This window comes from Sander lucioperca, chromosome 2 (genome assembly GCF_008315115.2).
Source record: "Sander lucioperca isolate FBNREF2018 chromosome 2, SLUC_FBN_1.2, whole genome shotgun sequence".
Classification (NCBI taxonomy): domain Eukaryota; kingdom Metazoa; phylum Chordata; class Actinopteri; order Perciformes; family Percidae; genus Sander; species Sander lucioperca.
The window spans coordinates 28,059,278-28,084,561 of record NC_050174.1 but is presented as its reverse complement, the minus strand read 5'-3'; the positions used below and the strand labels follow the sequence as shown (position 1 = coordinate 28,084,561).

At 43.1% G+C, this 25,284-nt stretch overlaps 1 protein-coding gene across 2 annotated transcripts in view; it reads right to left on the bottom strand.

The window, feature by feature from the left end:
• The window catches only part of zgc:162952 (PKc_LIMK_like_unk domain-containing protein), a 38,575-nt gene that overhangs the window by 5,633 nt on the left and 7,658 nt on the right, over nucleotides 1-25,284 (bottom strand). For both annotated transcript variants that reach the window (XM_031300422.2, XM_031300423.2), the window contains 7 exons: nucleotides 13,386-13,579; nucleotides 12,751-12,872; nucleotides 10,463-10,511; nucleotides 10,058-10,207; nucleotides 3,342-3,515; nucleotides 2,627-2,710; nucleotides 616-702 (listed from right to left, as the gene is read on the bottom strand). In XM_031300422.2, the coding sequence (XP_031156282.1) occupies nucleotides 616-702; nucleotides 2,627-2,710; nucleotides 3,342-3,515; nucleotides 10,058-10,207; nucleotides 10,463-10,511; nucleotides 12,751-12,872; nucleotides 13,386-13,579 (860 nt within the window). The remainder of the gene's footprint in view (nucleotides 1-615; nucleotides 703-2,626; nucleotides 2,711-3,341; nucleotides 3,516-10,057; nucleotides 10,208-10,462; nucleotides 10,512-12,750; nucleotides 12,873-13,385; nucleotides 13,580-25,284) is intronic.

The window sequence follows — 25,284 nt, the reverse complement described above, 5'->3', positions numbered from 1 at the left end:
AATCTGTGGTCAGACTTAAAGATTGCTGTTCACAAGTGCAAACCATCCAACTTGAAGGAGCTGGAGCAGTTTTGCAAGGAGGAATGGTCAAAGATCCCAGTGGTAAGATGTGGCGAGCTCATAGAGAGTGATCCAAAGAGACTTGGAGCTGTGATTGCCGCAAAAGGTGGCTCTACAAAGTATTGACGTTAGGGGGGTGAATAGTTATGCACATTGACTTTTTCTGTTATTTTGTCCTATTTGTTGTTTGCTTCACAATAAAAAAAAAAAATTTAAAAAAACATCTTCAAAGTTGTGGGCATGTTCTGTAAATTAAATGATCAAACAATCAAAACAATCAAACAATCCGTGTTGATTGCAGGTTGTGAGGCAACAAAACACGAAAAATGCCAAGGGGGGTGAATACTTTTGCAAGGCACTGTAGCTACAGAAAGCTCGTCTTTCACTAACCCTTAGCCCACCATCCAACCAGCTTGATTAAAACTGTATTAAACTACCTGCTCATACGTTATCACTTCATGTCTTGTAGTTGTCTTCACTTGTCTTCCAACATTAACACCAGTCTTAGAGCTTTTGATTAGCATTTGGTGTAATGCCGTTAGCTTGTGTACGTACCATACAGCAGCTGGCTGCTAACTCCAGGAGACGCTGGGGACAGTCCGTCACCAGCTGCCTGAACGCATTCACATCCATCCCATAGTCCTGAAATACATCAACATCAACAGTGAGTGCGGCATGAGCACACTAAAGCCAACATTTCCCAGACTTATCAAAGATGTGTCAAGTTCAACACATGCCTGTGCTGGGACTACGTATGTGGCTGTTCACATGCTGTTTGGAACAGGAACCTGATCCAGAAGGTAGGGTTTAACTTTCAGGTCTATACTTAAAATTTAAAACTGTTAATGGCATCTTTACTGAATATGTATACACGTCACCATTTCCATGTCCTTAAATCCGGTTTTCATGCAATGGATTGACATTTTGGGAAAAACATTGAGTCATTTTCTTGAGGTGAGATGAGAATATCATTGTCGCTCTCATGTCTGTGCGTAAAGTAATGTATGGAGCTGAACTGATTATTTAAAATGATATGAAGCGCTTAGCATTAACACCAAAAACAGCCCACCCTCCTTCTCCAGGGTTCGAATTGCAGTGCGCCGTCTTCAGAAGATAAAGCTGACACAGACATGACCAATGCCACGCTGCAAAACAGAAAGCCTTCCAGCTCATTGAAATGCAAGGAAGTTTCAAACAACTCAAACATGCAATATGGATGATTCTGTGAGGGCAAAGAGCAACACTTTATTGTGATATGTTCATTGACATAGCTAAACAAAAGGGGGGTTGCCTAGCAACGTTTGAACATGCTGTGGGTTTCCTGGAGGGACAGCAGGGAGAGCCGCTGCCAGAACTCACCAAACTAATCCCATTCAGACTCATTGTTCTGGTGACCTCCTGCACATCACAACGGTCTTTCTCAGGCCTGCGGCGTCTAAAACGTATCCATGCTCCACAATGGGACCAGAAAAAAATTAACTGTTAACTACCTTGCGGTATTGAACTGTCACAAACACATTGCAAGGAGCAGAAACCTGGACCAAGGCCAATGAGTTCATCTGGGGCACTGCTGCTCCTTCAGAAATAACCTGTAGCTGATGGTTCTTTCTTTTACAGTTGGCTGCTGTGTAGGCTAGGCATACCATGTGTAGGTGAATGAATAAGTAACATATTCATCGTTAAAATGACCTCTACAATTTTGGATAGGCAGAGACAGTCTCAGCAGTTTATCCTTAAACAGCACAAAAAGTGTGTCCCCGATTGTGCTGTCTGGTAAAATCCAAGAAAAAGTTCCTCTATAATGAGTAATGACAGGGAAGCACACAGACATCTTTTCCTTGATAGTCTCATCCATAATTATAGAGAACATGATAGGCAAACAGTTGAGTCATTTCCCTGACAATGAGTAAGTCATGTATTCATAGTTAAATAGTTTGTGTAGCTTTAGCTCTGTATGTGAGCACACATGACATGTGGAGTTCTTCAAGGCTCTATCCTTGGACCTCTGCTTGGGTCTGTTTTCAGCATTAGAGGTTTTGTTAAGCATATAATAACAACTTTGGAGCAAGCCAGCAACTGCCAGTTTTTATGCTAAGCTAGGTTGTTGCTGTAGCTAAAATTTTAATGGACAGATAAAAACCCCAAAATGTATTTGTTGTAATGTATTGTAAGAGTTCCTTTGAGGCTTCAACATGCACAGTGATCATCTCCACCATAAATACATAGTATTATCAAGCTAAGGTCTCATATCTGAGACTGTTATGTTTAAATTTCCCCCACTTGTTATCATGTGACCAAAGTTCTGTACTTGAATTGCGTGACTCCTGAGCAACTTCCATTCGCTGAAGAAGTCCATGTGGTCAAAAGCACTGTGAGTGAACCATGACCTTTTGAGTATTGTGAGTTGGACTCTGGGATGCCATGATGGGGATTCTTCTGACATTTTATATACAAAAACATGATTTTATTATAACCAATATCATAACCGTGATATCAGGTTAATACACAGCCAACCACTGATAAGAGAAGAAATATTTTTCAATATTGTGTTTGATGTGATTTGTACCTGTGTTCTGGGTAGTATCTCGGGGTCGGCAGGGATCCTGGCCAGGATTTCACAGAGCACGATGCCGAAGGAGAAAACATCCACCTGGAAGATATAATGCAATAATGGAGGTTGATACCGATCAAATCCCAAACATATTGGTTGTTTTGAAAAGCAATAAGGCACCCAAGAATATAGGCTACTTTTAAAGAATAATATGCCCAAAAAGACATGTAACATTAGTTGATTGACAGATAAATGAATCAACAACTATTTGTATAAATGATTAATAATTTCATTTAATTCAAGGAAAAACTCCCAAAACCAAGGTCCAGCTTCTCTTTTGTGACGATTCGCTGCTTTTATTCATCTTGTGTGAATGTGAATTGATAATTTGGGTGTTGGGACCGTTTGGTGATTTTCCACTATTTTCTGACATCTAATAAACCAAACAAATAATAGATTAATCGAGAAGATAATACTTTAGATTTAAGATTTACTATTAAGACTTGTTGACATGACATAACTCACTTTCTGTCCATCTCTTTTTGAACATAAGAAACATAACAGCAACCATGTTTAGTTTAGTTTATTAGGATCCCTGTTAGCTAACGCCCTGACGTTAGTTATTCTTCCTGGGGTTCGTCATGTTTCCAAAGTGTGATGTCAGTACAACATAAATGTGTATCCAGCTGCAGCAGAGTGTGTGTAGTACAGACAGGCTTTTGTCAGTTACTTTGCGGTCATATGGCTCTCCTCTGAGCATCTCAGGGGCCATCCAAAAGGCGGAGCCCACCAGGGACAGCTTCCTGCCGGGGTCTTTGACTGGCAGCTCCACCACCTCCCTGGCCAGGCCGAAGTCTGTCACCAGGGCCTCCCGGCCCCTAGGCGTCACCCGGATCAGACAGTTCTGGACAAACACAAAAGGCACAGCAGCTGCAGGGTTACATGTTGCCAACAGGGGCAGTGTAAGTTTGATATCTGAAAAAAGCAGGCAGCATCAACAGTACCTTTTGTAACAGTCAAGTATTGATCTTAAAGAAATTAAAATCCAGCTCTGCAGTCTCTCCACTCATAAACAGACTTCACTCAATGATTCACTCGACCTCATGTGAGGAGGTGTGTGTGTGTGTGTGTGTGTGTGTGTGTGTGTGTGTGTGTGTGCTGCTGTACAGTACATCACACTGCCTGGCTGTGTTCAGATCACAGTTTTAATAAAAGGTTTATAATGTCTGTGGAAAAACACAAAGCTTGAGCTGGAGGTGTGATGTGAGGCAGACAGTGGGGCAGCTGTAGTTGCATAACAAACAGTGGGTGGCCTAAAGTTTGTGTATTATGTGTGTGTATATGTGTGTGTAATGTCTATGCGGGATGTTGATGCATGTGGATCAATCTATAGGTATGTAGCAGGGGTGTGCTGGTGACTGCACAAAACAAATGTGTTTTAACTTGTGTGTTTACTTTGCATGCATGCAAATCTATATGTTTGTGTGTGTGTGTGTGTGTGTGTGTGTGTGTGTGTGTGTGTGTGTGTGTGTGTGTGTAGTGACGTCTTAGCATCTGGCTCCCATTGCACCAGAAGCCTTTTCCATCCAGCAGCCAGTCATTATGAGGCTCTCCTGGGAAAAACACTTCAGCTCTAAATGTAGCCGTGGCCCTCTATGCCAAGGAAGGCAACAGTTTGGGAAACAAAAATGAAACACGTTAGCAGATACAGAGAGAAAGGCGCTTATTAAAAGGAGCTCAAACTCTGATTCAAGTTAACTTGCAGAGTTACAAAGACTGCGTTGGTTCAGGGGGCTTTGGGAAAATGTTGGCCTCAGAAGCTTCACTGGATTCACTGCCAGAGGATGACCCAAAAGGGATGTATAAAAAAAAATGCCCATTGTATGATTGATAACTTGACACATTGTGTATATAATATCTGTGAAGGCAAAGATGTTCCTGTGATGTAACAAATAGCTGCCTCACTGTGAGGGATCAGGGGAGCAACCAGCCAATCATATTGTAAGCTATTAAAACTCATCTTATTCACACAGCAGCCATATTTAATATATGTTCATATTCAGGGCGGGAAAATGTCCCAGCAGGAAATAAAAAGCCAGCAGTCATGTACGTTATGTTGTTAAAGCTACATTCATAGATTTTTTAGGGACAGGGGTTGCAAATTAGTCATGGCTATAAACCTGTATGCATGGCATCTACTTTGTATTCTTTATAAAGCAATGTTCTATGCATTTGTCCCTGTCAAATAAACATTAAATAATAAAATTTAAAAAAATAAAGAAAACATAACAACATCAGCATTCATCTGGAGTCGTGTTTCTGACCATCTGCTTTTAGCTTCACCAACTCAGTCTCTGTAACAGTGGTTCCCAAAGTGGGGTACTTGAGGGGAATAATTCTATTTCATCCTTAAGTAACACACTGACAGATTGTAAGACTGTTTTGGTAATGAATTTCATACACTTTCTGTATTAAAACGTCTAAAAACAAACATCCTATCAGGGGATTCTGGGACAATATCAAATGGGCTCTGTGGTCTTATTTGTGTCACTTTAGAGAGGTTACACACCAACCAGACGGCCGACCGTCAGCAGTAAAGCCAGTGGGACTGATCAGTCGGGTCCCTGAGGTCCAAAAAAATGCCTCAAAACACACTGAGGCGACGCCGACTTGAGCGTACGCTCTGCACGTGCGCGAAACGTAATACGTCTCCATAGCAGCAGGCAGCGCTTCTCTGTATTATTTCCCAGAAAATGAAAACCGGCAGCTGATTGGACGAACGCGTCACGTGGGTCTTTTTTCTCCGGAAATTCACAGCCAGACTGTCATGGCGGCTCATTCAGAATACGATCTCATATTGTACTAAAATAGTTTACCGAAACGTGTTTCTGAAAACATTTTAAGAGAGAAATAGGCCGTGCAGTTGCTGAATCTGTCTTCATTTCAGATCAACAAAGGTCAGTTTAAAAGATTTTCTTCAGATTTTGAGAGACTCATCCGCTCGTCATTTCCAGGTGAGTCCCGACTGCCCTGTCTCCAACTGAGCATGTCAGGTCGGCCCAAATGAAGGCCGACGGCTCCTCCAGCGGACAACGTCACAGAACACACCGAACAGACTCGAGTCACCGACCTCGCCAGACTGTCCAACGGCCGATAATCGGCTCTGTGTGTCAGCGCCTTTAGGGGTCCTTGATGTGAAACCCTAACCCTAACGTTTGGGAACCACTGCTCTAGAACTGCTCGTTGGGAGGCTTTCTCAGCCCCCAGGTAGTGTGCCACGCTTTGAAGCAAATTAAACATCAGCCGAACGGTGGAACTACAACCCCGACCTGTAACATGATGCCCTCTGGCCCAAAAAGACTTTTCCCCTCAGACTTACATGGAGAAAGAGACGTCTGGAAGTCAGTGGAGACATTTCTTTAAACGCGTCACAATCCCCACGAAATTACTGGATTCACCTTCAGAGTTTGATCCGTTGGGTCCGATAACATTTGGATTAAACCTTTTAATCCCCATTCAAGTTAGCTGAGTGCTTTACAGGAAGTAGCCGGCTCGGCCTGGCGGAGGTCTCTAGTGCTCCTGCTCTCTGGGCCACACAGTAAGGAAGCAGCGCCGATGATCATGTACACTGAGCAACTCTCAGAGGAATAAATGGGGCTCCGCCTCTAACGCTCCAGAGGCTAGCTTCACCAGCTAGCTGCTGACTGGGTCTGCTGTCTGCTGCTGGCCAGGTAGCGTACACTGGGTTCATCACAATTCAATTCAATTGTATTTATAGTGTCATATAATAACAGCAGTGGTGTAATGTAACTAAGTACATTTACTCCAGTACTGTCCTTAAGTCCAAATGTTGAGGTACTTGTACTTTACTTGAGTCTTTTCTCTTCATGCCACTTTCTACTTCTACTCCGCTACATTTCAGAGAGAAATATTGTACTTTTTACTCCACTACATTCATCTGTTACAGCTTTAGTTACTAGTTACTTTACACATTAAGATTACTGCACACAAAACCCATGTAGTTTATAAAATCTGATATTTTATTCTAAAGTAAACTAGCCAACAATATAACGGCTACAAGTCCAGCTGAGATGATTAGACCATTAAACACACAACTGGTTGATCCTTTACACTTTCTACAAGGTTTTAATACAACAGCTACATTCTCCTGATGATACTTACACACTTTTACTGAAGTAACATTTTCAATGCAGGACTTTAACTGTAACAGAGTATTTTTACAGTGTGGTATTAGTACTTTTACTTAAGTAAATTATCTGAATACTTCTTCTACCAATGCATAACAGACATTGTCTCAGGAAACTTTACAGATAGAGTTGACCACACTCTATCATTTACAGAGACCCAACTATTCCCCCAAGAGCAGACATTTGGTGTGACAGCGGAGAGGAACCTTCCTTTAAACAGACAGAAACCTCAGACAGACCCAGACTCTTGGTGGGCAGCCTTCTGCCGGTTGGGACATAGAGATACAGATACAGGTGATACAACACAGCTGGTTAGTAGTAGTAGCAAGAGTAAAGCAAACACTGTGAAACCTCCAGAGAACCATGAGCTGAATGTGCAGCTCGGCTTCAGACGGACTCTCAGCTCATTCTGGTTCTGTTCTGGCTCTCAGTGCTCTCAGCAGGCTGCTTAATGAATTGTCATGTTCTGGTATTATGTATATGTCATTTGTTCTCAGGTCTCCCTGAGTTATTGATTAATGCAGCTCATCTGTATCTCCAAATCAGGATAATTCATTCAATTATCTCCGTTCCCCATGATGGATGGATCGATGCACTTTCTGTAGCCACAGCGTGACGTAAATCAGCTGTGGCCTCCCTCCGTGTCAATAAAGTGAATTGGCACAGAGCCACATGAGTTGCCTCAGGGTGACGTGCGTGGTGAGGGCCCCCCATTCTCACACTGATCCACAGAGCCATGTGTCAAACAACAGCACCAGTTACACACTATCTATTAACATGACAATAGAGCGGCGGCCATGTTGCCTCAGCTCTCTGCATCACTGACTGTTTCTGCTGGGAAGCCTGGCAACCACACACACACACACACACACACACACACACACACACACACACACACACACACACACAAACAAATACACACACATACACACACACACACACACACACACAAACACAAACAAATACACACACATATATATACCCACACATACACACACACACACACACAAACACACGCACAAACACACGCACACACAAACAAACACACATACACAAACACACACACAAACAAACAAACAAACACACAAACACACACACCCACATGATAATGTGGAAGAGGATCTACAATCACTAATTTGTGAAATATACTGACTATAGATAAAGAATGAATTATGGGATTTATGCTATGGGATAAGTGTGTAGAGTTTTGAAAACTGTGTTCAAGCAAAGCTGTGTAGACTGTAGTTAGAGTCTGGTCTACATGAACTGCTGCTGTGTAGACTGTAGTTAGAGTCTGGTCTACATGAACTGCTGCTGTGTAGACTGTAGTTAGAGTCTGGTCCACATGAACTGTTGCTGTGTAGACTGTAGTTAGAGTCTGGTCCACATGAACTGCTGCTGTGTAGACTGTAGTTAGTGTCTGGTCTACATGAACTGCTGCTGTGTAGACTGTAGTTAGTGTCTGGTCTACATGAACTGCTGCTGTGTAGACTGTAGTTAGAGTCTGGTCCACATGAACTGCTGCTGTGTAGACTGTAGTTAGTGTCTGGTCTACATGAACTGCTGCTGTGTAGACTGTAGTTAGAGTCTGGTCTACATGAACTGCTGCTGTGTAGACTGTAGTTAGAGTCTGGTCTACATGAACTGCTGCTGTGTAGACTGTAGTTAGAGTTTTGCACGTGACTCCAGTTGTGCCCACTGTCCTCTAGCACTCGAAAAAAAACTGTAACTACATCCTCCTGATGATACTTACAGACCTTTACTGAAGTAACATTTTCAATGCAGGACTTTAACAGAGTATTTTTACAGTGTGGTATTAGTACTTTTACTTAAGTAAAGGATCTGAATACTTCTTCCACCGCTGTATATCACTTCATTTATTTATTAGTAAATTTTTTCCTGCACCCTTCTTCAATATCTTTGGAAAAACTATAACTAATGTTGACAATCTAATTAAAGCATGTATACCATTTGACCACATGGACAAGATGAATGACCAAGCTAAGGAAAGATGAGAAGCACATCCAGCAGCTAGTTCTCACTACCAGCTGGACTGTAGGTAGGGCTGCTCGATTATGAAAAACAAATCATAATCACGATTATTTTTGGTCAATATTAAAATCAGGATCCTTTAAACCGATTTCTCATTGCCTTTTGGAATGACGTTGCAATTATTAAAGTAAAAAAAAAAACAGTGAAACAGTTAAACAAATCAACAGTGAAAACCTTGAACTGTATAATGTCCCTCATACTTTCCTTTTTTATCAGAGCACAAGACAAAATGAGAGTTAACTTGCAAAACATAATTGGTAAACTCGATTACATAGTTTTTGTGATTGTTAGAAGCCAAAATCGTTATCGGGATTAAAACATTCCTAACTGTCCGTGCTGTCTCTGCGCTGGAGTCTCCGCTGCCTGCCTGGCGGTTAATGAGTGGCTAACAGGTCAGCTATCGCTCAGAGAAGTCAATCTAAATTAGCACCCCTAGGGTAAACAGACTTTAATGTGTTAGATGTGGGTGTAATACAGTATTACTGTGGATTAAAGAAGTGAGCCCATGTCAGGATTTGATGCATCAAACTGTCCCATGCATATACATATAATAAAGCCTTCCATACATAACCATTTTCATCTGTACTTCATTAAAAATGTGCATTATTTGGTGGTAGTTATGCGTCGTGTGTCTTTCTTAAAAGGCACTCAAATATTGATTCTTAGGAGATTCAATGATTTTCCACAGCGCTGCGGAGGAGGGTCTGGCTAGTCCACACAGCATTCTGGGAAGGGAGAAAAACGTGCTCTGGTTTATTGGCATTTCTTTAAACCAATTACAATCATCTTGGGCAGTGCTGAGCTCCGGACGGAGCCACGGTGCCTCTGCTAAATAGTCTCAGGAAGGAACTGGTTTTGGTGGAACGTGTATGTTCAAAAGTAGTTTTAGTCGTGCAACAGAAAACTCAGATTGGACAGATAGTCTAGCTAGCTGTCTGGATTTACCCTGCAGAGATCTGAGGAGCAGTTAACCATAGTCCTCACAAATCCACCGGAGGTTAGAACACCAACACAAAGAAAGAGGAAGGGGACGGACATCCGGCCGAAAATGAGGGACATCCAGCAGAATTTCCAGTGGCAACAAAGCGATCTCGAAAATGGAACTTCATGGATATAGACTAGAGGAAAGCTAACCATCCGTGCGGGGACATTGGGCAGAGACAGAGACTGAGGCTGAGCGTCTTACCTTGGAGTTGAGGTCTCGGTGGTAAATGTTCTTGTAGTGCAGGTAGATCATTCCTCTGCTGATGTCACAGGCCAGCTCCACCTTCTCTCTCCAGCACAGGGGAACATCCTTCATGGCCAGCAGCTCCTCCAGACAGCCGCCGCTCACATACTGAAAGAGCGACACACACCCGCTGATACACCGCGCCATGACATCATACACTAACATAAGTATGACACAGGTGGACAGTCCAAAAATACTTTCCTCTCATATACAGTCTGACATCACCGTGAAGCAATCAACTCAGCCCTAACCCACCCTTTCATTATCAGTGTTTGTCCACACAGAACAAAGCCAGCCTGTGGGCAACGTGCACGGTCACGTCACTCACAAGCTGCAAAAAGAAAACGAAGGTGTCGCACTCACCTCAAGGATTGGATAGAGTTTGTCTTCCTTTACACAGATTCCCAGATATCTGGAATGAGAGGACATGTTCATTACCTGAAGAGTCCTTCTTAGATTTCTCAAGGAAATCTGGTATGTTAGCATGCTTACATGCTAAACTATGATAGTAGCATGCAATAGCCTTGCTTAGCATCAGCATGTTAGCATTGTCAATGTGAGCATGTTAGCATTTAGCACGGCTATGTGCAGCGTAGCTAGACTGTTAGTCCTGAAGTCATGTTCAACGGTGATCATGAGCCGCAAGGCTCTCAGACCTTTTACTTATTACAGGTCACTCAGGAACTGCCATTAGCCAGTTGATGAAGTGAACAGTGTGGCCAGCTGTTGATCACAGATCTCAGATCAGTGAAGCCAAAACATCTGGATGGCCCCCATGGTGGCTGGCCGCGAACTACATCTCAAACACATGTTTCCCAAAGATGGTTTCTGTCAGTTTGGGTAGTTCTGATCATGCTGATGTTTTTATTAGTGATTAGTAGTAGGACGGGGCTTGGATACAGCGGCTCCACCGCAGGAGGGAGCGGGGATGCGGCGGCCATCTTAGATACAGTCTGTTTTGTTAGGATGTATCAGGCTATGGTACACACAGAATGCTTTGTTTATGGAATTTCAACAATAAGAAAAACAGGAAATATAGAATATCACCAGATGTATGTGATTTGATCTGAAGAACTTTCACCATTAGAAGATATAACAAGCATTTTGGAAATTGTAGTTTTGTAGTAGTTTTAGGCATTCTAAATGTATACAGAGAGAGGATGTTTGTAGAATCTGCTGGCTCAGGATTTAGTTTTTATTAAAACGGCTCTTAAGATTCAAGATTCAAAGATACAAAATCCTTTATTAATCCCACAATGGGGAAATAATTCATAATGTGCATTCAAATGTGTGAGTGAGCTTTCACCAGGTAACTATGAAACATGAAGCTTAAATATTACGTTTAAAAACTTAATATATTGAGTGACGTATCCCTTGTGTACTGTAGATATCATAAGCCATTTATCTTATTTTTTACGTGGCTTATCATCAGTATTGCGTCGGGTCCTGGGAACAATGTGCATACGCTGTGAGCCTGGAGGCTGATAACCTCAGCGTGTCACCTTGCTAGATGGCAGAAATCAGATTGCTTGAGCAAACATGCTGTGTGCTGCTTTACGCTGGTTATGTAATGGCTGCAGATGACTGTTCAACAGGTCTCATTACTCAGTCTCATGTGTGTCCACTGCCAGCCACAGCAAGGTCTTTCAAACCTCAACGATTTTCGAATCCCTTTCCACTTATTTTAACGATTTATTTTTAAGCTGCTCTAATCAATATGTTCATCCAAACAACTTAAAAATGGTGAATGGTAGTGAAGGACTCACAAAGAATTCTCTCTGAAGACTCTGAAGCTCTACGGAGTTTCTTCAGGTTGTATTTTTGGTTTTACGACCAACCCAAAGTTCTGGGACTGCACACTAACTACCGGGGGGGGGGGACACACGTTCATCTCAACAGGTGCATGTGCCCCCCCCAAAAAAGGTATTGAAATGAAAGTTGAAAAAAAAACATGTTTGCTATTTCAACTCTATATGGTGATAATGTTTACTTACATAGGCAAGTACTCAATAAATGCTGTTTAAAAACATGATTTATTCAAAATAACCTAAAAAAACATAGCAACTCCTTAACTACAAATCATGTGTACTTTATGCTTTTGCTGTTCACTGTATATTTGGGGATATGACTATGACCATGAAAACCCAATCCATCACAGTGAGTTTGTCAAAGTTATACTTGTTGTAGAGTACAAATCAACCATCTTAATGTTCACTGTGATGGATTACACAAAGTTTAAGAGTCTGTTCATAGATTTTATAAATTGCCATGAAGCAGATTGAACTCTTTGAAACACATAAAGAGGGTTGTGATGTGTTGTTTTCACTCATTATCATCATAATAGTGTTAGACATAGTATTCATAGTATTTATCTAGTATGGTATAAAGAGGTTTAAAAGGTGTTGCCATTATACTCTGTTACTATGGTAACCATAAATACTGCTGCAAAACGACAGATTGTGGAGGGAAAAGAGTGTAATGTGATGAGATGTGTGGGAGGGAGAAGAGACAGAAGAGAGACTGAACCATCGAGCAGTTTCTCTTGCTTTAGTAGAATGGAAGCCACTGGACCACGCCAAGGCTTCAGGAAGAACAGGGACATGGGGGACATGTGGGACATGGGGGACATGGGGGACATGGGGGACTGCTACCTGACAATGTTGGGGTGCGAGAGTTTCTGCAGCAGGCTGATCTCTCGTACGATGCTGTCTTGGTCCACGTCATTTTTGTAGATCTTCACCACCATCACCTTCCTACTGGTGCTGTGCATCACCTAGAGGACAGACACAGAGGACATGGCCGTCCATTAGCAGAGACAGAGGACAGGGACAGAGACAGAGGACAGGGCTGTCCGTTAGCAGAGACAGAGAACAGGGACAGAGACAGAGGACAGGGCCGTCCGCAAACAGAGACAGAGGACAGGGACAGAGACAGAGGACAGGCCGTCCGTTAGCAGAGACAGAGGACAGAGACAAGAGGACAGGGACAGAGACAGATACAGAGGACAGAGACAAGAGGACAGGGACAGAGGACAGAGACAGGGACAGAGACAAGAGGACAGAGACAGAGACAAGAGGACAGAGACAGAGAACAGAGGCGTCCGTTAGTCTGCTGTCACACAGGACTTACATAATGTCTCAGCTGCGCCCCCATGGTCTCCAAAGCTGGTGGGCCAATCACGGAATGGCAAGAATGTCTCAATTAGTGGCTGGAACAAAGCAAGCTTTGACAGCAGCTCACACGCAGGCGGGCAGCAAGGCACCATGGGAGAGGACAGAGGACATACCTTATAGACTTTGGAAAAGAAGCCACTCCCGATCAGCTCAGCGCTAAAGTTTTCCCAGAACTCCAGTTTGCGGACGGCGGTGCGGAGCTTCTGCCAGCGGTCCACATGGTAGTATTTGTCTGAAGACTCGCCGTACAGGGTGGGACTGCTGGGCTCCGGGGACACGTCCACATCACACATCCTGGAGATGTCCGCTGGCAGAGTAGAGACACACAGAAACAGCTTAGGCTGAAGCTGAAAAAAGGTTAAATTTTTAGAGCTGGGATTATTCAGTTAGTCATTCCAAGCTTTGACCTGCAGGGCTGAACAACGAAGCCAACACAAAGCCAAAAGCTGCAGTTCATCGAGAGGGGGGTCAATCCCTGATCCAACACGTTTACAGCTGGTACAGAAACAGTTTTGGTTCACAGCTCGTTTGGACCAGTGGTTTTTAAAACCGGAGCGTGTGTGAGATCTACATTTATAGCAATATAATGGAATATATCAGCCAAACAATATTAAAAATAATGTCATTGCACACTGCCGCTAACCTGATCATCTCAACACAAAAGACTGTGTGACAACCAAAAGGACAATTTATGCGCTTAACAGTATGATGAAAGAGAGGCTCACAAAAGGTCTCATTTCACCGTCCCACGTGTTAGCTGCATGATGGGGGAAAGTGCTTCCACTTTCCAGAGTGAAACAAAGACGGTGGATAATGTGAGGCTTAAAATAGAGGCCACAACAAGGGCTCACACCAAACACAACCACTCAATCTATATTCAAGTACATCTGTCTTTTAATAAGAGATTTCTAATATTCATGTTCATTCATGTTCTAATTCATGTTCTAATATTCATGTTCACACACACACACACACACTGTGTGTGTTTGTTGTGTGTGTGTGTGTGTGTGTGTGTGTGTGTGTGTGTGCATGCATGCGTGTACACCAAGCTTTGCAGGAAACTACAGCACTCTGCAGGAAGTTGAATATTCTGTATTGAAATTAAGTGCAGTGCAGCTGATGGGGTCTGGGTCAGGGTAAGTGATAACTCACTATGCAGTTGATTTCAAACACACTAAAAAAGTCAGGTCCCAGTCTGTAGGAGCCACATATATTGTTTTGAGTGTTCAGACTTTGGGTGTCGCTGTGGTATTACCTGGGGCAAGGTTATGAAGGAAAGCTCCTGTGGTATCTGACTATTTACCATTGTGATCTAAGTTTTTGGTATAAGGAGGATGCATGAACTTTACTCTACATTCACTGAGAACATCTGGAAATTGTTAACATGAGTAACGAACCCCAAGACAGAAGAAACCTTTGTTGGAGTTGTGCCAGATAACAGGCATTGATTAGTCAGTTATCTGGTCCAATGGTATACTTACAAATCACGTCCTATGCTAATACAATGCATTGAGATATAAGCTGTGTGCACACAAAGAAAAGGCAGAGCGGCAAATTTTGAAGATTGGGTCGGTCGTCTCTCCAGATATCCATGGGTCTGTAAATTGATGCTGAAAACTCTGATGTAATAAATCTTTTTATACTAAGAGCAGTGTCTACGAAGTTCCTTCTCCATACAACGGCAACACAGTGCTGCAACTAAAATATCCCACACTCCTAACTGTTGTCGGCAGGTGTTGGGCCCACAAGGGCAAAGGGTTTTTAACTGCTGTCGCTGTACGCTGTGACACTATTACTACTAGCGCATTGGCACCAAACCTTTGTTCAAATGCTATCTTATTGTTTTTGGATTTACAGCTGAAACCTGAAAGAAGGGATATGTTCACGCTGCACGGTAAACCAAAACAAAACCTATTGTTATTCTGCAACGCAACATCGTCTGAAGATTCTGGAATGCTACGCAGCATGTTAACATCAGGCAAGAAGTTAAGTAGGAACAATTCAGAACGCGACAGGGACAAGAAGTGAGGACGATTGGCCCCCACTAACTCTAAGACTAACGACGTGCGGACCTAACGAGGGTAATGGAGTAGAAGATACCACCCTGAGCTGTAGTCTGAGCCAGATTAAAGACAATAATCTAATAAACAAGAACCAACGACTAGAGGAAGCTGAAGGTAGGATGAAGGAGCCGAAGCAGCACTACAGGCTATGGCCAATTCACACACATGGAGGGAGTTTGCATAAAAAGGCCTAATGAGATATTTTATTAGCCAAAGCAAAAAGTCTACACAGGACACAGAGAGGCTGTTAAGGTTGGGATGCAAACCATTGGTAAATATTCTGGTTTAAACATTTCTGGTCAGAGCTACTGTACATAAAATAATGGAAGAAATATTTCACACCAAGGTTCCGAACCACTTCAAAACACTTATTCTAGGTAAAGCTGACTTTCTCATGGGAAATATTGACAAATACTTATTTAGAATAATTATAATAGCATGTGCTGACCCTCCCACCCTAGAAGAACTACAGTGACCTGCTGTTTAGGAAATGACCGAGCCTTTCAAAATAAGACCTCTCTATATGTAATTGTAACTAACTTAAGTAGGACCTAATGGAACTGAGAGCCACAAACAGGTCAGGAAGTTAGAAAGTACTTAGAGGTGGACTAATGCAATTACTGACAATAACAAATACATGGAAAATCACCAGCCTTTTTTCTCTAAATTTTGTTCTTCTGGGCAGTCTTTACCTTCCTTACAGCTCAGCTCCTCCACCAGAGGCCTGGCAGCTGGAGCTACTGTCCCACTTATACCTATTTGCATCCATATATATGCAAAGTAGCATAATACTGAGTGTGTGACTTTATAAAAAGTTGATCAATTAGGAAAGTGATGCCTGCATGCACTAAGTCATTCCAGATAAAAAAAAGAATTCTGGATGTTGGGAACATTGCAAAGAGTGTCCCCGAGACACTGCAGCATCTCATGAACTTGACTTCATTGCTCTCTCTTCCTCATGCCGGGGGTGGTCCTGACCTGCTATCAGCCACAGAGGCCTGCTGGGACAACACTGAAGGTCAGACAACAGCCCGGCTGGCCTTCACGGTGACGCCGGTGGAAAGCACACTCTGACACGCTAACACAAGTGGCAGCGTTTGGTCAATCAACCCCGCCTATTCATGCTGCCTTTGTTCATAAACAATCAGTCTGCTTTGAGAAGAAACGCTTACAGTGCAGCCCTGTCATCGAGCTGTCTCTCTCTCAATCCTTCATCTCTCTTTCTCAATAGGCCGTTACATATTTTAAAGCTGTCCATCCCAAACTGATTTTTGTCACGCCCCCAAATGTATCAAATGCATTCCCTCATCAGCCGGTAACAGTAACAGGGAAAGCTGTAACAAATGTGTCTCCTATACTGTCAGCTGAGCTGGCAGCAGAACAGGCTTCTTCATTTTTGGGATTGGACTGGTGTGTTCTCTTGATGCCCATCGTCTGTTTTTGTCTCTCTGGTACTTTTCATGTTGTGTTGCTGTCTCAATAAATCTAGCTGTCTTGTCCTGTTGATCCGTTATTGGCTGCAAACAGGAGACATTTGAAGCTGTGGTGGAGAGGTCACTGACAAACAAACACACACACACACACACACACACACACACACACACAGGTCCACCAGCGGAGCACTTTCTCTAAGAGACTCCGACAGCTTCGGTGTCGCACGGACCGCTACAAGAAGTCATTCCTACCACAATCCATCAAACTGTACAACAATTCACGGCTTTCTGTGAGATAACTCTCTCATTACCTCACACATTACACTATTGCATTATTATGCTACTTGCACACTGGTCACTTCATATTTAATATTATACATATTTTATTTTGTTATATATACTATGTGTCTAGGTTTTAAATTGTATTCTACACTTGTATATACATCTACATTATTTTCAATCTAAGTATATTTTTTATCTTATTTATTATTGCTAGTATATTTCTTGTATCATCTGTACATGTGTGAGTGGACATGTGTGTATGTTGCTGCTACTTGTTGCTGTAACAGAGAAATTTCCCCATTTGGGATTAATAAAGTCCATCTATTTATCTACTTATATATCTCGACCAGATAGTTGAAGTGTTGAAATCGAGCATGTTAACATCCATGATGTTTGCTAGCTAATAGTCTACTATTGCTATTTTAAAAGAATCAAATCTTTGCATGTGTCTACAAGACAGTGAGCCACTGGTTGAGAGCCTGGCTCTTTAGAGCTACTAGTGGTCAAAAGCTCCACGGGGTCCCTTTAATCATGTAGCTGCACAGACAGTAAGCTTTGTTTCAGTAAGGTCCAGTCAACAGCACAGTGTTCAGCGTTTTTAGGAAATGACTTGGCCTTTTTTAAAAGATGAAACTATATCTTTGTGGGCCCTATTTAAAGAATAAAGCAGGATGGGAAAGTATTGAGAAACGTGATTGTTGCTCGGCCTTTTCATTGGATGTCTTGAAGATTTAGAACTGCATTCATTGATTTTTTTAAACACGTTATCCCATTACAAAGTAGATATTATAAATTAGGATAATAGCGAGTTAACACACATTCCTTTTAACACCACTAATACTTAACGTGCGTCACCATGTTGACAAAATGTACACGTTCCACAGTTTGTCTCCTTTCCTGTTTCTTACTCTCCATTTCTCTATTCCACATTCCCTTTCCCACTTTGTCTGCTTTTCTCTTCCCCTCTCTGTTTCCCATCCAGTTAGCTCCATCCAAACCAGCTTACACAGACCATAATAACCACAAAACATCTGTTATGTTGATCGGAACATTCAGAACATTTTAGCCTGCAGTTTGGGTTGCCACTTTTCATGATCCTCATATAGACAGCATAATAAGAATCTATTCACACATATCAATATTCAAACAGTATGTAGACTCAGCAGTGACTCATTTGGCTGCAGTGCTGTCAGTTCTGACTCAGATATACACGTGATTCTTCAACAGCTCCAGCTTTGTGTTTTCCTGACAAGGGAGGGAAGGTTACACAAGCAGCGAAATACGTCTGTCTGCGCTGACGGCCGTTATCAACCCGCTGTGAGTTTGACCTGCGTCTGACCACACACACCATCAACAGGAATATCAGGGCTCGCCATTGCCACGGTGACGTTCTCCCAGCTGATAAGGAATCAAAGTCTCACAGTGAAAACCAGCTCGCACCCAAGCAAGACTTTTCCCCAGGGCTCTCTCAACACAAGGATGTCTGTGTGTGTGTGTGTGTGTGTGTGTGTGTGTGTGTGTGTGTGTTGCATTTTTGGTTTTCCATGATTAAAAGTTGTGGATGGTATCTGGTCTGTTTTTTAGTACCAAGCGAGCTGAGCCGATACTAGAAGGTGGACGTAAAAAAACTCTGCAGAGCACTGATTGGTCAGAGAGAATCGTCACTAACACAACACAGGACATCCTGCATAAAACTGCCATTTTTAAATACCAAAGCTGCCGTAAATTTTTTATTTATTCACTCTACCCACATTTAAAAAAAATGGCAGCCCACAAACTATGCAGCACACTAAGCCGCACACTACTACACACACTACTATGTACACTATTACGCATACTACTACATACACTACTGTGACACTGTCTTTTCTCACACTTTGTAGGTCTCTAGACACACTGGGACATATTTATGTTGAAAAGGCATGAAAAAGGGCATTTTGCATATTTGCACAATATGTCACCTTTAATGTACTTGATGACAAATTACCATCTAAGAGACACACGCTGCCTGAGACCACCTTGGTCATGTCCAGGTGCACAACATAGCAAAAACAGGAAATGAATGCCTACTTAGGGAAATGAGATTTTATTCAGTCAGGGTGTAGATGAGAGCATTCTCTGAGCCTCAGGGACTGCAGGCCTAAAGTATATATTGCAGAACATTAATCTGCCCTCAACAGCCCTCCAGCCAGGACATTGTGGGCTGCAGCCTCATGCATTAAAGCTGAGCACTTTAACTGGACTGAGCCAAGCCACATGAGCTTTCATTGCTTCATGGATTTTCCAAAGCCAAGTGACGCTCATCTCAGAGGCCTCAGGCCTGCCTTGGTCTGCAGGTTTTTTAAGGCAGAGGTGACAGACGGGGGTCAGTGATATGTTGGATCAATAAAGGACGGCCAGAGGAAGCGCACACAGCTAACCCTAACACACTGCAGTGAGGAGTTAACATCAGGGCACAAAGGACACGGTGCTGGTTCTCAAATACTCTGTAAGTTACACCTGATTCAACAACTACCTGCAGATTTAGCTATTCATCCTCAACACTTTAATATAATGGTTCAACTAAGCTGTTATCAGGCATCTGCAGCACAGCATGAACACATGTGATATAATGTCTAACACATCATCAACTAATATAACACACAGTGTCACACACCTCCAACTTTCAGTACAGCAGCAATGCTCTGATGCGAGCTGCGTTTTCTGTCCATACATCCATCTGTCCTTGTGAGCCGTGACGACATGAGCTGGAGGTGGTGCAACAGCATCAACAGCTACATATAAATGACACACAACGTTACGTAGGTGAAGCCATTTGGTGTCCTATATCTTCATGCCGATGTCATCCAAAAATCATACTGCATTACCAAATTCAAGTGACAAAATACAAAAATATAATATATATAATATAAAATAGCAATCATTATCTCTGGGCTAAAGCCTGAGACAGGGAGCTGCAGATTGGTGCCTGAGAAATCTTACTATAAATCAGTGCAAAATAGTGCCATTAGATACTTTTGGGTGTGCGCAAACATGCACTTAAGGAGGCCATAATGGTGTTCATTTATATGGGATTGGAGTAAGGTTTGCTGGCAGATTTATGCAGCTCGGCTATGGAATTGGTTAATTATTATAGAAAAACGGGCTGACTAATGATATTCATTTGACATGAACAACTCAACAAATGGTCCTCAACTCATGGTTAGGTGAGGTCAGGGTCAGATGAGGTATTGTGTCTGTATGATTTACAACAGCCAGCAGCCTGTTAGCTTAGCTTAGAATAAATAATGGAAATCTTTTTTACCAAGCAGTTTAAGAAATCATCATATAAACAAATGTTGACAGCAGTGATTAAAGCAGTTGATAAAAGCTTTATAACGCCTGCTGGCTGGAGGTCTTTCCTGAAAATAATCTCTGGCCACTCAGGAAAGGATCCATTATACATTCCTCCTGCTGGGTCTTTGTGTTACAGTGCCCTCATTCACCGTCTCCATTTACTGTGCTTAAACTCAGGTTACACTGTTCAGTTAGCCACACCAGCTCACTCACACTGGCTCTTTTACTTCATGTCTCTTATACTACGTTATACAAGTGTCAAGCCAAACAGATAATACATAACCCAGACATAAGCCAAAATACTTGTTCCTTCCCTCTTCAATTATTGAATCATTTAAAAAGCATTAGTTCAGGTCTGTCTTCAGCTATTTAATACCCTTCACAGGCACATGTGAGACCACATGGGGTTGTTTTTTTTGACACCCTGACTGCCTGTGTAAATCTGGCAGAGTGAGATGCTTCGCTCTTTATGTTTTCTGTGAAGAACATGTCACTTGTAGAGATGGGCGAGTGGGCTGGAAACAGTGCGGAGCTGATGCAAAATGTGAGACAGCACAATGCATCTCTGTCTATTTACCCCCACCCCACCACACTGAACTCATCCAGTCTTCCAGCCTGCACCAAAACACAACCAGCATTCCTGAACGCAGCGTTTGAAGCCGAGTCAACATCCAGTGAGAGGTTGACAGGGTCAGCTGAGGCCAGGTGTTCCTGGCATCCTGCCCACTACACTTCAACCAACACTGCAGCTAGAGAATATGAAGGTGAGATGAACACAGTTTACTCTCTCACCTCCCACACACATCTAACCAATGAGCTGAATCAGCGTGGTCTTTTACTGATACATTTTGGTTTGATGATTTCTTCTCTGTGTGTCACTGATTCAGACCAGAGCAAATAAACTATACTGCAACATGAGTTACTATTTATCCTCTCATCTCACTCTCACACATAGAAAGCGTAATGTGTATTTCCAAACATGCTGAACTGTTCCTTTAAAGCTACAGTGTCATCAAGTGCCACAGTAGGGGGGGGGTGTGATGTTACACCCAAAACCTCCTGGGTAAAACAGAGCACTCCACAGGGAGACATCACAAAGATGCTGAGATGTGAGGTCAAAGGATTGGTCTATATTTCATAGTGAGATTATCAGTTATTGTGTGTGAGCTGAGGGACACCAGATGATGATCCCTGTCCAATCATCAGCATCAGGAGAACAAGAGGATTCAATAGGATTCTGTATCATCCATCCATCCATCCATCCATTATCCATCATCCATCCATCCATCCTCTATCCACCATCCACCATCCATCCTCCATCCTCCATCCATTATCCATTATCCACCATCCATCCATCCATCCATCCATCCATCCATCCATCCATCCACCATCCACCATCCATCATCAACCATCCACCATCCATCCATCCTCCATCCATCATCCACCATCCACCATCCATCCATCCTCCATCCACCATCCATCATCCATCATCCACCATGGACATATTTCTCTATCCATGCCGGTATCCAGCCAAGCGCAATGATAAAGGTGGCGTCAAAAGGCAAGTGAATGGCGACGAATTGATAATTTGCATCTGCCTATTATTATCTGGAGATACATCAAAAAGGAATACGATGTCAAGTAGGCCCTCGGCATGTGCGCTGTTTTGCCCTAGACATCCAAACGCTGGGGACAAACTCCTATCCATGAGTGTCGCTGAAGGGAGTGGAAGTGTGCATGGAGACGCTGGGAGAAGTGGTGGAGATCCGGAGCTGGGAGACGTGACAGTGATCCAGGAGAGTGGTGCGGAGCAGGCCAGGAGATTGGATACACAGGCCCCTGTGGAGCAGGCACTCTTGGAAGAGCTGGTGGGTGGCTACAAAGAGATATCGAATGTGGACTCTTTCATGTCGGCGAGAGGATTACACCTGCTTCATCTCAACGTCAGAAGCCTTCTCCCGAAAATCACAGAGATCCGACACCTCAGCAAAAGCAGAAAGGTGGGAATATTTTGTTTCACCGAGACATGGCTGGATGACTCCATTTCGGACGCTGAAATTGATTTGGAGAATTATTTGGTAATTAGGAGGGATCGAAACCACAAAGGTGGAGGGGTGTGTATATATGTAAGAGCGGACATTGGTTTTAATCATAGAATGAACTTAAATAGTGAGCAGGTTGAAGCGATTTGGTTAGACATTTTTCTACCTAAGAGTAAGCCCTTACTAATTTGCGCATGTTACAGACCGCCTGATCAAACACAGTTTTATGAACTTTTAGAGGATGTTTGCTCAAATTGCATGGACTTGGTTAAATCTGAAGTTATCATGTTGGGGGATTTCAACACTGATTTTCAGAAAAGTGATGTTTCTGGGTATAAAGCATTGATGAATTTCTGTCGCTCTTATAGTTTACATCAGCTGATCAATGAACCGACACGTGTGTGCTCTACAACCCAAACCACGACTGACCTTGTCCTAGTGTCAGACAACACACAGAGGTTGAAAATATGGCTTAGGTGCCAATCGTAGTCATTATCAAATCATAGTCTATTTTTATTGTTAATTTTTCTGTATAATGTGGATGAGTTTGTTTAATGTATGACGAATGACTGATGTGTGATTTGCTGCCTCTTGTCCCCTCCCCCTGCCCTTATAGGGACCACAATGGAAATAAGTCTTTGGGCTTTATTGTGTCATCCCTGACTATTTATGTATTTTTAATGTATGACACATGTACTGTTTCATATTTTTATATTTAAGTGGTCAAATAAAATCAATCAATCAATCAACCAACCAACCAACCAACCAACCAACCATCCATCCATCCATCCTCCATCCATCCTTCATCCTCCATCCATCATCCACCATCCACCATCCATCCTCCATCCATTATCCATCATCCACCATCCATCCATCCTCCATCCATCATCCACCATCCATCCATCTACCCACCTATCCATCCATCCATCCACCTATCCATCCATCCATCCACCAATCCATTCATCCATCCATCCTCCATCCACCATCCATCCATCCACCTATACATCCATCCATCCATCCATCCACCTATCCATCCATCCATCCATCCTCCATCCACCATCCATCCATCCATCCATTCATCCACCTATCCATCCATCCACCCACCCATCCATCCATCCATCCATCCATCATCCACCTATCCATCCATCCATCCACCTATCCATCCACCTATCCATCCATCCATCCATCTATCTATCTATCCATCATCCATCCATCCATCCATCTATCCTCCATCCACCATCATCCATCCATCCATCCTCCATCCACCATCCATCCATCCTCCATCCATTATCCATCATCCATCCATCATCCATCCATCCTTCATCCACCATCCATCCATCCTCCATCCATCCTCCATCCATCATCCTCCATTCACCATCCATCATCCACCATCCACCATCCTCCATCCATTATCTATCATCCACCATCCATCCATCCATCCATCCTCCATCCATTATCCATCATCCATCCATCCTCCATCCATCCATCCTCCATCCATTATCCACCATCCATCATCCATCCATCCTCCATTCATTATCCATCATCCATCCATCCATCCTCCATCCATTATCCATCATCCATCCATCCTCCATCATCCATCCATTATCCATCATCCATCCATCCTCCATCCATCCATCCTCCATCATCCATCCATCCATCCTCCATCCATTATCCACCATCCATCATCCATCCATCCTCCATTCATTATCCATCATCCATCCATCCTCCATCCATTATCCACCATCCATCATCCATCCATCCATCCATCCATCATCCACCTATCCATCATCCATCCATCCATCCTCCATCCACCATCCATCCATCCATCCTCCATCCATTATCCATCATCCATCCACCATCCATCATGCACCATCCACCATCCATCCATCATCCATCCATCCTCCATCCATTATCCATCATCCATCCATCCACCATCCATCCATCCTCCATCCATTATCCATCCTCCATCCACCATCCACCATCTACCATCCACCCATCATCCATCCATCCTCCATCCATTATCCATCATCCATCCATCCATCCTCCATCCACCATCCATCCATCATCCAACCATCCATCCATCCTCCATCCACCATCCATCCATCATCCATCCATCCTCCATCCATTATCCATTATCCATCATCCTCCATCCACCATCCACCATCCATCATCCACCATCCACCCATCCTCCATCCATTATCCATCATCCACCATCCATCCATCCATCCATCCTCCATTCACCATCCATCATCCACCATCCATCCATCCTCCATCCATTATCCATCATCCATCCATCCTCCATCCATTATCCATCATCCATCCATCCTCCATCCATCCATTCATCCATCCTCCATCCATTATCCATCCATCCATCTTCCATCCATTATCCACCATCCATCATCCATCCATCCACCTATCATCCATCCATCATCCACCTATCCATCATCCATCCATCCATCCTCCATCCACCATCCATCCATCCTCCATCCATTATCCATCATCCATCCACCATCCATCCATCATCCATCTATCCTCCATCCATTATCCATCATCCATCATCCATCCACCATCCACCATCCATCCATCCTCCATCCATTATCCATCCTCCATCCACCATCCATCATCTACCATCCACCATCCATCCATCATCCATCCATCCTCCATCCATTATCCATCATCCATCCATCCATCCTCCATCCACCATCCATCATCCACCATCCATCCATCCATCAATCATCCAACCATCCATCGATCCTCCATCCACCATCCACCCATCATCCATCATCCATCCATCCATCATCCATCCATCCTCCATCCACCATCCATCCATCCACCTATCCATCCATCCATCCATCC